This window comes from Eschrichtius robustus, chromosome 16 (genome assembly GCF_028021215.1).
Source record: "Eschrichtius robustus isolate mEscRob2 chromosome 16, mEscRob2.pri, whole genome shotgun sequence".
In the NCBI taxonomy this organism is placed as follows: Eukaryota; Metazoa; Chordata; class Mammalia; order Artiodactyla; family Eschrichtiidae; genus Eschrichtius; species Eschrichtius robustus.
The window spans coordinates 6,400,917-6,413,868 of record NC_090839.1 but is presented as its reverse complement, the minus strand read 5'-3'; the positions used below and the strand labels follow the sequence as shown (position 1 = coordinate 6,413,868).

General features: G+C 51.2%; 1 protein-coding gene across 1 annotated transcript; it reads left to right on the top strand.

Moving 5' to 3' along the window:
* Window positions 1–1,825: 1,825 nt before the first annotated feature.
* Window positions 1,826–10,353, top strand: TFAP2C (transcription factor AP-2 gamma). Its single transcript, XM_068523878.1, has 7 exons — window positions 1,826–1,873; window positions 3,452–3,937; window positions 4,050–4,101; window positions 5,326–5,542; window positions 6,118–6,236; window positions 8,223–8,367; window positions 9,672–10,353. Exons 1-7 carry the CDS (start codon window positions 1,826–1,828, stop codon window positions 9,955–9,957), a joined length of 1,353 nt encoding a protein of 450 aa, XP_068379979.1. The 3' UTR covers window positions 9,958–10,353.
* The last annotated feature ends 2,599 nt before the right edge of the window (window positions 10,354–12,952 follow it).

The window sequence follows — 12,952 nt, the reverse complement described above, 5'->3', positions numbered from 1 at the left end:
GCGGTTTTCTCTTTTACCGCCCATCCCCCCCCACCACGGTGTCTTGAAAGCTAGGTGTTAGGGGTCGTGTGTGCACTGTCTTTGTACTTCCTAGTGCAGAGCCCGCAGACATGCCCGAAAAGCCCCCAGTGGTTTTGCCTCCAGGTTTTGTTCTCACAACTGGTCGGAATATCACCTGGAATCTGTCTACTCTCTAGGGCGAGGGAGAACCTTTCGCTTGGGAGACGCCTATTTTTATTTTGGTTATTTTATTTTAGGCCCATCTCGGTTTAAAGAAATGCTAAAGTTCAAACAAACCCGAGCGGGAGGAGGGAAGCGGTGGGTGCGTTCATTCTGTGGTTTGGGAGCGGCGTCCACTCCAGGCCCGGGGCACTAAACCGATAGGTATTGATTATCGCAAAATCGGATTCGGAAATCAAATCGAAAGATTCCTTCTCTGATTCCCTGAGAACGTTTAAATTCAGCTCCCGAGAATGAGCGACTTTCCCCTTGCAGCAAAAAAAAAAAAAAAAAAAAAGGTCAATTACAATAATCGGACCAATGGATTTCGTTTCTTTAAAATGTTTCAGTATTGCGCTTTGCTTTCAAGGTTGGGGGGCAAACGCATACTCGGGGGGAGAGGCAACGTTTATGTGGAAGGAAGTTTCGTTTTCTGCCTGTATCTGCGGACCCCGGGTGCTCACCTCTCCAGCGGGGGGCGGGGGGGGGGGTCCCTCCACGGCCCCTCCCCCTCCCCCTCCCCCCACCTCTTCCCTCGCCCCCGCCTGTGACGCTAGGGTTGCATTCAGCCCCGCACCTCTTTTCTCGGTTGAGCTGAGGCTTCCGAGTGCCTGAACCGTCGGAGGAAGCTGCTGAGCCGGCAACCGGGCAGGGCTGGGCCGGGCGAGGGCAAGCGGGTGCCCCCCACCCGCCTCCCGGCCGCAGCCCAGCCTTGGAGATGGAGCTTCGGGCGATGGCGGCGAAACGCAGTTGTCCGAGACTTCGGGGCCGGTGGAGCGGCCCGCCCGCTCGGTGGCGCTTGGGGCCAACTCCCCAGAAGGCCTTCCCACCCCCGCCCCCTCGGAGGACCCCGAGCGCACTGTGCCCACGCCGTGCGGGGGAGGGCGTCGTCCCTCGGAGGGATTGGGACTCCAGCGGCCTGATCCCAGTTTAAACCTTAAATCTCCTTGGAGCGGGTGTTTGGGACGTTTCAGGAGATAGGGGGACCTCAGCTGTTGAGACGTCTTTTGGAGGGTGGGGGAAGGCCCTGTCGGTGAAAGAGGGGGGGCTCTTGGGTTCGGATCCCGGTCCCCAGCTCTGCCAACCTCAGGTGTGTGCTTGGTGAGGGTGACTGATGGACGGCGTGATGGGGGACACTGGCCTCATAGGTTTGCGGCTGTCAGCGAGGTGCGGCCCACTCGACTCCTCTCCTAAGCCCCCCGAGGCGTGGGTCTCCGCGCGGCGCCGGGCCAGGATGCGGGGCGGAGCTAGGCTGGGACTGGCTGGGGGCCGCCCCGCCCGGCGCCGGGGCCTTCGCGCCGGCCCCCGGGGAGGAGTTATGATAATTTCCTTCTCATTAAGGCGCCCGGATCCCCCGGCTATCGCCTGGACACACACTGCGGGCGCGGCTTTCCCGGTCCCCGGCCGCGGCCTCTACACCCGCGGCGGCAGCATCTACAATCGCGGAGCCGCCGATGCGCGTCCAGTGACCGGGACGGCTAGGCCCGCGCGCGGCGGGGGCAGCGGCAGACGCCTGGCCACCGTGACCCCAATTTTGGATTTACCGCTCGGGGGGTGGGGGGAACCTGGATTTAACTGGCGACTGTTTTGGGGGACGCCGGACGCCATGTTGTGGAAAATAACCGATAATGTCAAGTATGAAGAGGACTGCGAGGTGAGCTGGGCACAAGGGCGCAGCCTGGCCCCGCCCGAGTACAGTCCCGGAGGCGCGGGCCACTGGACCGAGGTCGGGGGCGAGGGCGCAGGAGCAGCGAACAGGCACCCACCGCTCGCCCTTCGATGGGACAGGGTCCACTTCTCCGGACACTCCCTAGTGCGTTTCTCCGGGGTCCCCTTCCTGAATCGGGCCTTTACCTAAATATCCAGTCTCGGGAATGGGGCCTGGAAAGAGCATAGCTTACCACAAAGCTCACCGGCCGGTTTCCTGCGAAGCAAAACAGCCCTTTTCCCCGTTTTCTCGGAAGAGCGCTGGGTCTGCAACTTTTAGAGGTGGCTTTTACGCACGAAACCTCCGTCCAAAGGGGTCAGACGAGGCGACCTGCAGGCGACACCTTTGCGGAGTCTCCTCCGAGGCGGGCTTGTCACCTGCCCCGCTACCCCCTCGGGGAAACAAGAAAACAACCGAAGTTTGGCTTTCCAGAGAAGGGGGGGCGGGGGGGGGCGCTGAGGCCAGATGGGGCCGTAAGCGCTCGGGAGTGCTCCAGCCTGTCGGACAGGTTGAGCTAGAGTTTCGGAGAGTGGGAGGGAGGAAGGCGGCGAGCGGGAAGAGGAAGAAGACGCAGGCGGCGCGAGGCGTGAGCCTGGGCCCCGGGAGAGGGGAGCGGTGGCGGCGGGGACGCGGGAGAGCCGTGCGCCCGCGGGACCTAGAGGGGCTGCCCCTGTTTGCAGGCCCGGGCGCTTCAGCTAGGGGGCGACGGTGCCATAGCTCTCCTGGTCCCCCGCCACCCCTTTGACCCCGGGAACACATGGCGACACGTCCTTTGAGAATTAAGTCGGACAGCCGTGGGGCGAGGGAACGTGCGCAGGCAAGGTTGCCCAATTTTCGAGGCCCTTCGTTCTCTCTCTGCGCCCGATTTGTGGGGAGACTGACGGTGGCTGGGCAGGACGGCGTTATTTGGTCGGGACACGGCTAGCAGGGAGCGCACCCCTGGCTGCGGCGGGCTCCTCCCCGAGTCCCTTGGGCGGCGTTGGGTAGCTGCCCCCGCTAGGGAGGGTCTCTCACCCGGAGGTCTTTGTCCTGAGGGCGTGGAAGGGAGGGTCCCTGGGGCGGGGAAACGGCGCACTTCCTGCGCGGCGCGCATTATCCGCGCCCACCGCTTCCCCACTTTCGGCCGACGACGCCAGCATGTGCGGGCTTGTGAGCGACCGCGCTCTGCGCTGCCTGCAGGTTTTCTCCCAGGACCCCTACCCCAGCTTCTCCCGGCCCAAGGCCTGGGCTTCGGACTTGGAGCCGCAGAATACCTCGGGCGTCAGACCTTCGCCGCGGGGCCCGGAGGGCACGTTCCTCCAGGTCTTTCTCCAGTTTCCCCTTCCTCTGCGGACTCGCGGTTGACAACGAAACCCCCGGGGCACGTTGCTCCCCGGGGCCTTTTGGCCCGAGGGCAGGCCCCGCGGGGGTCGGTCCGGACCGGTGCGGTGGGTCCCCGGGGGTCACAAGGCTCAGCGCGGGGGCCGCGGGCCGTGCGCAGTAGCGGGGTTTCGTACTAACCGGGTCTCCGTTTCTCTGGCCCAGGATCGCCACGACGCGAGCAGCAATGGGAACCCGCGCCTGCCTCACCTCTCCTCCGCCGGGCAGCATCTCTACAGCCCCGCGCCGCCCCTCTCCCATGCTGGCGTCGCCGAATACCAGCCACCACCCTACTTTCCGCCTCCCTACCAGCAGCTGGCTTACTCGCAGGCAGCCGACCCCTACTCGCATCTGGGAGAAGCGTACGCCGCCGCCATCAACCCCCTGCACCAGCCGGCGCCCACCGGCAGCCAGCAGCAGGCCTGGCCGGGCCGCCAGAGCCAGGAGGGGGCTGGGCTGCCCTCGCACCACGCGCGCCCGGCCGGCCTCTTGCCCCACCTCTCCGGGCTGGACGGCGGCGCCGTGAGCGCCCGCAGGGACGCCTACCGCCGCTCGGACCTGCTGCTGCCCCACTCGCACGCCCTGGACGCCGCGGGCCTGGCCGAGAACCTGGGGCTCCACGACATGGCGCACCAGATGGAGGAGGTGCAGGTGAGCGCCTCGGCCCTGCCCCTCGTGCCCGGACCCGTTCGCCCCACTGCCTCTCTCCTACCCCGCCCAGGCTCCCCCGAACTTAAAGGGAACTTTGTCATTTCTCCCCCAGAATGTCGACGACCAGCACCTACTTCTGCATGATCAGACGGTTATTCGCAAAGGTACGGAGTGAGCGCGAGTTCTTTTCTTCCTCTGGCGTCACACACCCTGTACTGGTTCTTAGCGGTACTGGGAAGTTACTAACTTATTAGTAAGGTAGGGCTTTTGGTATCCGGCTTGGGACATTTGTGGTGGAAGGGAGTGACAGGGGCTCGAGGCAGGTAGGTTTTAGGAGTGAGAAGACCGGGCATTTCTTTAAGATCTGAGTGGGAAAGGATGCTCTCAGGAGCTGCCTCTCAATCTCCGGATTTGTTACTTCGTAGTTTTCCCTTGGCGGGTGTTACTTCTGGAATTCGAGAGTGTTTTTACAATGCTCCAGAAAGAATCCCAGAGTGAGTTAAGGCTGTGATTAAATTTGGAAAACAAGTCACCACATACCTTAGTGGAGTGATCGGTTCTGTGACAACTTTAATTGTTGAATGGGTTGATGTGATTTTATTTCTGATTTCAAATACACACAGGAGTAAGGAGCCTTAATTCTGACCTGCAAGAAGAAGGTGGGACACAGTTTGGCCTACAAAACATACAGCCCTAAAAGCATCAGGCTGGGTGATCTGTCGGGTTTATGCAGGGATGAGGTGGGAGGGGGTTTGGAAAATTGGATTACTTGGGCGAGTGAGTGGCTCATGAAATTAAGTTAGGTACTGCCAGGATTAACAGTTTAGCTCTGTTGGGAAATGGGGTAATCCTAAATGAAATGTAGTTATTATGGTCTGTTACTTGAGGTTAAACTGTTTGAAATCAACTGAGGAAAAATGGGTTTTGGGGGAAAAAAAAAAAAGAAAGAAAGAAAACCTCAGAAAATAAACTGAATTTCCCAGTAAACTTGGAACAGGTGTGTTTGTATTTTAAAATTTACTGTGATCAGTTGCACTGAAAGATTTTGCCAGATGATTATGTCCTGTGATTTTGGATATTCGTTGAGTGAGGGGGAAAAAGAAATCTTCATTTATTTAGTTATGAAGTAGTCTTTTGAAAATAAATGTTCTAATTAAACAGATTTTAACAGTGGTTAGGAAATGCAAACCCTCCACGCTTGGGATCTTGACAGACTTCCCAAGGTGTTCAATTGTGAAATTCAGATTCGATTATCTTTGAAGAATATGGATTTAAAAAAATCTGCTTGCAATTTATAGTCCAACATTGCAGTGTTAGTTGTTCAAAGAGCTCTTTCAGCTTTGGTTAGTGGTTTGCTTGGGAATGCCACTTCTGATCTTCACTCACAGGTCCTATTTCAATGACGAAGAACCCCTTGAGTCTCCCTTGTCAGAAGGAGCTGGTGGAGGCTGTGATGAATCCCAGCGAGGTCTTCTGCTCGGTCCCTGGAAGATTGTCCCTCCTCAGCTCTACATCTAAATACAAAGTGACAGTTGCTGAAGTCCAGAGGCGACTGTCCCCGCCTGAGTGCTTAAATGCCTCATTACTGGGAGGTGTCCTCAGAAGGTACATGGGGACACGTTCTGGGCATGGCGGTTGAATGGGGATGAATAATATAAAAGGACCAGGGAGATAGTTTTAACATTTATGGAACTTTTATACCTAACACTGAATTCTCATTGGCTCAGGGAGTTTTAGTACACATCTTCTCTTTTAGAAAGTGCCAAATGTAGAAGGAAGTGTTAAAACAGCGCTAACAAATTCTCATTTGGTTAGAATTTGATTCCTTGTATGAAGTGGTAGCATCTGTATTCAGAGTAGAAGAGCTCCATGGGTCTGGTTCCCCCAGGGAGTTGTTTTTTGGGGGCTGCTGCAGTTTGTACAAGTGAAAATTTATCTGCTCCGTACAACTTGCAATGTTCTGTGATTAAAAAAAAAATAATGTTGGCGATGCTAAGAAAGATTTTTGAATTTTACAGGGATTAACTAAATAAGGATTCCCTGTATCACTTGATTATGAGCCATGTAGATTATTTTTGACAGATTTCTGTTTTGTTAGCAGCATGTTAGGCATTTAGAATTTTAAAGTGGTTTCTTGAGAAAAGAATTTTTTATTTTATTATTATTATTATTTTGTTCAGAGCCAAATCTAAAAATGGTGGCCGGTCCTTGCGGGAGAAGTTGGACAAGATTGGGTTGAATCTTCCAGCTGGGAGACGGAAAGCTGCTCACGTCACCCTCCTAACATCTTTAGTAGAAGGTCAGTGGAGTTGTGTTTTTGTTTTGCGGTGTTTTTAGTTAGTGCTGTGTTGAGTCTTGAATATTTCTCTAAAGAAAAGGTTAGGGACTTCCTGGCGATCCAGTGGTTGAGACTTCGCCTTCCAGTGCAGGGGGCATGGGTTCGACCCCTGATCGGGGAGCTAAGATCCCACACGCCGTGGGGTGCGGCACCCGCCCCACCCCTCAAAAAAAAAAGAGGTATAAGAAAAGGTTAAACACAACTCTTAGTCACAAAAGAGAGATGCAAGCGATTTGCCATGCGTTCATTACAATGAATCACAGTCATTTAATCAAATAAGTTAACATTTAACGATCTGTCTGCTGAAGTATTCTGTTCTGGGTCTCCCAGAAATAAATTGTTAAAAAGAAAATTGGTTTTCCTAAGACATCACATTATCAGATGAACCAGTTTTTGAAGGAGGCAATCGATCATTTGGTACACCTTTTTAAAAAAAAGCTGGTTACTGGTGGGCAGCAGGACCGTTTCTAGTTTTTGTAGCTGTGGAATATTGGGATTGTGGTCAGTGAAGAGAAAAGCCCTTGTATACAATGAGACTAGCCCAATTCACAGTTCCTTTGTTCATTTCCCCCATCAAAAAAAAAAAGTAATGGGGCCCACAGATGAGCCCCTCTCCCCAGTCCTAAGATAGTTAGGATGTGACATTTTAGTTTCTTGAATGGGCCTGCACCCCGAACCTGGAAAGTAGCCAAGAATGCAATACGGCCTTTTACAAAGTGGGCGAGGGAAAAGTGAAATAATTATTTTTCAAAACAAAACAAGCTCGTTGTTACTGCGCACAGGAAAACGAGTTGATGAACACGGAGGGGCTTATCCTTAAGCCTGGAGCGGCCGCCAGCACCTCGCCCAATCAGCAGGGCGCTGGGCCCCGGCTCAGGCCGGGGGAGCCAATGAGGGGTGGTCTCCTGGTAGCCAGGCAATCTTTTGAACACTTTCTTTCCCTGGTCTAAATGGCGCGACTGCGGTGCTAAAAGAGACTTGGCAGGGCCCTGCTCTACCTTTTTACGAGTGTCTTTGGAGGTCAGGGCAAGGAGAAAGGAGCTGCCTGGCCTGTTCCATGCTGTTGGGGACCAGCTGTCCTGCATGGAGAATGGTGGATTCTGCATTCGTGGAGCATAAATGCGGCTCCCCTAGGTTTCCTTACCAGCCAGGCAGGGGTGCTTGAATGAGAAAGCGTGTGCCAGAACAATGGTTCTCAGATGTTGATTTGGTGAGTCGGGGAGGGAAGTGGGGATGGTGGGTGGGGTCCACCATCTGGGTTTGTAAAGCTCTAGCAGCCCCAAATCTTGGAACCAGAAAGAACCCAGCGCCTCGGGTGGGAAATGACACCCTCCCCTCGTTTTTCTCCCTCTGTGCCCCCCAATACCTGAGACAGGAGGGTAGGTAGGGCTCCTAACATTTCCAGGAGGAAACACTCCTGCTTCTCTTTCTTAAAGCAACATTCTAGAGACTTACCTCCACCAGTAATGGGGCGCCCTCATTTAGAAACAAAAGTTCCGTGTCAAAGACTTTTGTCCCAGTTTCATAAAGAAAAGTGACAGTTTGCTTCTTTGTCAGTCATGCTCACCCCCCCTAAGTTTTCCAACTTATGCACTACCGACGGATGCTGGGTGCTGTTTTATCAGCGAGAGGAAGCATGGGTGTGTTTTTTCATCTGCTCAGGTTGGGCAGAGGACTGGGGTAACATCGTTTAAATACAGTTAAAATTTTCAGGGTTTTTTTTTTCTTTCTCGCATTGTATGATTCCACCTTAGGGGAGAGTACCCACTGAAAGTACCCAGGAAGTTCTACTTACCGGCTGGATTGTTGTCCCCTTGTATGATTTCATTTTAGAATGCAAAATGACTGCTAGACCAATACCGATAGTGCTGGAAAAAGAGGGAAGGGACAGTTTGCCGTGGGGACCACAGCGGCCCTAAAGTCTGTTGCCATTGCCGATTATTCTAGGTGAGGCTGTTCATTTGGCTCGGGACTTTGCCTATGTCTGCGAAGCAGAATTTCCTAGTAAATCCGTGGCCGAGTATTTAACCAGACCTCATCTCGGAGGACGGAATGAGATGGCAACTAGGAAGAATATGCTGCTGGCTGCACAGTGAGTATCGAGGCTTGAGAATTTGATGCCCTAATGCTCTGACCTTGCAGGTGAGGGGCCAGCACAGTCCCTGGTGCTCAAGGAAGAAAGGCTCCTTAAGTAAGTTAGGGTGTTGAGCAAAAGGACATGGCAAGGAGCATCTTTTACAGAGTCAAACGAGAGTAACTTTTTGTAGGATTTAGAAGAATTAGAACAGTGAGTGTATGGCTCAGAATGAGTGTCTTTGAGCTGTTTACTTATTCAGCTCAAACTAGTTAAGCTACTCTTTCATTATCTTATTTGCATGTCTTACAAAAACGTGTTGAAAACAATTTATTTTATCACATCCAGTCAAGATCATGTGCCTTCTGCCTCCTGATAACAAGATGTTTTTGCTTTTTAAAATGTAATGATCGGGTTGGGTGTGTAGGAGACGAGGGCAAATTAAATGTCTCAAAACGACTTAATGCAGCTGAGGGATTTCTCATAGAAACCAAGAGTAAATGGATTTTAAAATCACGGTAAATGAAGCAGAACTAGTCAAGTGGGAAATAGGGCAGAAGACAGCACAGTGAACCAGCCTGTATCGAAAGAGTGAGTTTCAGGGAAATGAATTCAGGGTTCTTGACAGAATTGGTTTAAGGAACCGGTCTGCATCAAACAAAGCTAGCCCTTACTCTCCTGGGCTGGAATTCTGACTCCACCTCTAACCAGTCCTGGTGACCTTGGCCAGTTGATTCTGGCATTAATCCTTTTATCTTTTCTAATTGCAGTGAGGATTAAATAAGATAGTACTCAAAAGAGTTTAGTTCAGGGCTTCCCTGGGGACGCAGTGGTTAAGAATCTGCCTGCCAATGCATGGGACACGGGTTCAAGCCCTCACGCCGCGGAGCAACTAAGCCCGTGCGCCACAGTTACTGAGCCTGCGCTCTAGAGCCCGCAAGCCACAACTACTGAAGCCCACGTGCCGCAACTACTGAAGCCCACTCGCCGAGAGCCCATGCTCCGCAACAAGAGAAGCCACCGCACTGAGAAGCCCGCGCACCACAACGAAGAGTAGCCCCCGCTCGCTGCAACTAGAAGAAAGCCCGCGCAGCAACGAAGACCCAGTGCAGCCAAAAATAAATAAAAAGAGTTTAGTTCAGGGCCCAGTACAGAATAGGTGCTAAGTGCAGCAGCTGGCTATTGCTATTAGTTTAAAATCTACTTCCTTGGCCAGCCCCAAATTCTCTTTGCCTCTAGGTGTCATCCCCACAGTAGTTTGTGCTCTTTACCTGTCACGGCCTAGATTGAACTCAGTGGTGTGTGTTGACTGTCTTTCACAGGCAAGTGTGTAAAGAATTCACCGACCTTCTCAATCAAGACCGAACTCCCAATGGGAACAACCGGCCCACCCCGGTCCTGGAGACCAGCATCCAGAACTGCTTGTCTCATTTCAGCCTGATTACCCACGGGTTTGGCAGCCAGGCCATCTGTGCTGCTGTGTCTGCCGTGCAGAACTACATAAAAGAAGCCCTGATGGTCATAGACAAATCCTACATGAATCCCGGAGACCAGAGTCCAGCCGATTCCAGCAAAGCCCTGGAAAAGATGGAGAAGCACAGGAAGTAAAACAGGGGTGAACAAAGGGCCGAAGAGTCTGGAAGGAAAAGGACTCCAAAACCGGTTTCGACCAGGACAAACTGGGAACCCCGCTTGCCTGGGGGACAGAGTTTGTTATCCACCTCCCCATGAAAAGGGCCTCCGTCGATTTCCAGATCTTCACGTGCCCTCCTGGATTCCTTAGTATTTAAGGAGTGCTGAAGTGTCTCCTAAACTCTGGACGAGCTATCAGGAGGTGACAAGTGCTGGTTCTTTACCCATTAAGCTGATATTTTATTTTTTGGAACCCCATTCTTCCTTTCTCTGAAAGTGGTGCTACAAGTTTTGGAAGCTTTTGAATAAATTCCCTGGGCTAACAAAAACCCCCCCACACATAGCTGTTGAAATGTCAGATTGATGTGATTCAGATCCACAATAACGTTCAGTGTTAAAGTAAAAGTATTTGTGTACCCTCTTCAGTCTCATCCTACATACCGCAGGAGGCAAGGATTCTATCCGCTTAAGAACTGGTTAATAGGTGATATTTGACACACTTTAAATCCCTTGTTCACAGGGACCCTTCGGGTTTTACGAAACTTGTAGAAGCAAAGCCTGCTGATGATTTTATGTTTTTCTTTTTAAGAAAAAAACAAAACAAAACTTTGAAAGTTAACTCTTCAAATAGGAGGAGACTCTTTGAAAAGACATGTTCCTTTAAGGTACGGAAGCTTTATTTTGCGTATTTATTTCACATCTTGGTGTTTCGAGAAAACTTGAAAAGGGGTGGGCATGAAGCATTTTTTTTTGCTGTCTCTCATCCCAAGTCCCAGAGGAGATTCTGTATTTTGAGAAGCTGCGTTGAGTGTACAGATTTTATTTATGCATAATTTAATGGGGTCTGTAAATACGGGTGCACTTCTTATGACTTTTTGAGAAATGGGATTCAACTTTAATATTAGCTTTTAAAGGTGACGGGGTAATCTAAGACACATCTTTAGGCTTTATTCATATGTACACAGGGTATTAAGAGTTAAGAGGATCCTGAGCGCTGTTCTCGACTCTGGAAGACTCTACTTTAATTGAAGCTGTCTGTTCACAAAGCAATAACTTTGTCTTATTCCTGTTGGGCTGACCCCGAAGATGAGTGTGAAGTACAGTGTGTGTGGGTGAAAACGGAGTTTTGGAATTGAACTCCTTGCCTGTAAAAGTTCCCTAAATAATTGTTATGTATATGAAACCTGTATAATAAAAAGAAAGTATTCTCAATAGAAGCTGTGAAAGTCTGGTTGTAACTTGATGTGTTTTTTTTTAATCTTCTAAGAGGAGTGGAAGAATGGCAGAGCTAATTTCTGGTTTGACTGTGGCTTAGTTAATAAGACGGAGCAGGAAATCTCTGTGCCAAGGGGAATCTGGAGTTTCGTTTTGTCTCTCTTGGAAGACTGCTCTATTGGCGCCACGTCCCGCACTCATCAGCGGTTCTCGACTGTGTATGGTACCATCTTCCCCAACACAAGGGCTGTTGGGAGATGTGTGAGGGACGGTTGATTGACAACAAGAGAGGAATCCACAGTTTGGGAATCATGTCTCTTGTGTAAGGCTGCTCGGTTGAGAAACACTGTACTTATGGTGAAGTTGCCACCTCAAAATTTTGAGAATGGAAATGAGATGATTGTTGGTAAATCCTTGGGCAGATCCTCCTTGGGAGGACTTGGCATTCAGCCAAATGCAAGCAGTGGCGGTGTGGTAGGTGCTCTAAGTGTTTTCAATCAATCGAAATTCTCCATCTTTGGGAACGTGATTATGCACATCTATCCAAGGGATCCTAATCATTTTGTCTGCTGGGCAGATCAGAGGTTGGGTCTCTGTACTTGTGGAGCAGAAGAGACCGGCAGGGCTTGTGTACTTGCTGGATGTTTGCAAGGATCTTGGATGCACACCGATAGTCCTTGATTTCAAGTTGAAGTGGCCTGGCACATCCTCCAGGAAGTGATATGTTTATAGTTTGGCATGAGTGGCTGCGCTTCAACGTTGGATAAGGCTATTGCTTCAACTCCAGTCTCATAATCCTTAATTCATAACTCTCTACAAAATGGTCAGCAATTCCTGATTTAATGTTGGCATTGGCTGTTGTTAAGTAATTTAAACTCTGCCAGCCTAATACTTTGCTCTTGGCAGCCTGTTCTTGGCCACTGAACATTCCCATTAAGTTGGATTTATCTGGCTGATATGTCAGGATCACAACTGCTTTGCTTTAGAGCAGCAAAAAGGTCTCATATTGGCATTTATTTCTCAGTCAAGACGTGAGACGTTGGGTGCTAAGAGGAAGTTATGGGGGCAAAGGGCCGAAGGAAAAAGGACTATTTTCTTATCGGCGTCTTCACTTGCTTTTGGACTAGAGTCTGGCTTTGAGGAGTTGTGCTGAATTGCAGTGCAGACAATGTTCTGGAATCAACCCAAAGTCAACCCAGGATTGGAGTGAGTCATAAGCAGGGCTTATGCCTGGCTCAGCGCTCAGCTCTCCTTTTTCCTCGCTCCCACTGGACACCCGAGGACAGCTACCGGGTTCCTGGGTCCAGTGCATGATAACAGGTTTTACTTCCCAACACTCTGAGCTGGTGCCATGGAGGACAACCAAGCACCCTCATGAGGTCGCTACTGAAACACCGGCTGTCTTGGCTTTCCCATCGGTGAGAGAAGGGTTTCCTGCCCTCTGAGCACTTCCACCTCCCAGGACCATCAGATCAATGGACTCTTGTTTTTCCCAGGGGCCAGCGTTTTTGTTTCAAGTCTTGTGTTGGTAGGAATTACATTCCTTTCTCCCTTCTCCCTTCACCCTGTGCCGTTGTTGCCGGCTGGCTCTTTGACAGGTTGGGCTTGCTTTTTATGAAGACACAAGATGCTGCTGAAGTCTTTGCCCTCTGGGAGAAGAAATGAGGATGCTCCCGTTTTTTCCCTGGTTGCACCGAAGGAAAACCATTGTCTGAAGGCACGTGCGGTCTAACGTTTATTTACGAGAGGGACTCGG

What these genes read in the sequence shown, in the direction of transcription:
- TFAP2C (XM_068523878.1), top strand. Translation starts at nt 1,826, where the DNA reads ATGTTGTGGAAAATAACCGATAATGTCAAGTATGAAGAGGACTGCGAG. An exon ending in ACCAGATGGAGGAGGTGCAG is followed by an intron (nt 3,938 to 4,049) that starts GTGAGCGCCTCG and finishes TTTCTCCCCCAG; the next exon opens with AATGTCGACGACCAGCACCT. An exon ending in CCTAACATCTTTAGTAGAAG is followed by an intron (nt 6,237 to 8,222) that starts GTCAGTGGAGTT and finishes CGATTATTCTAG; the next exon opens with GTGAGGCTGTTCATTTGGCT.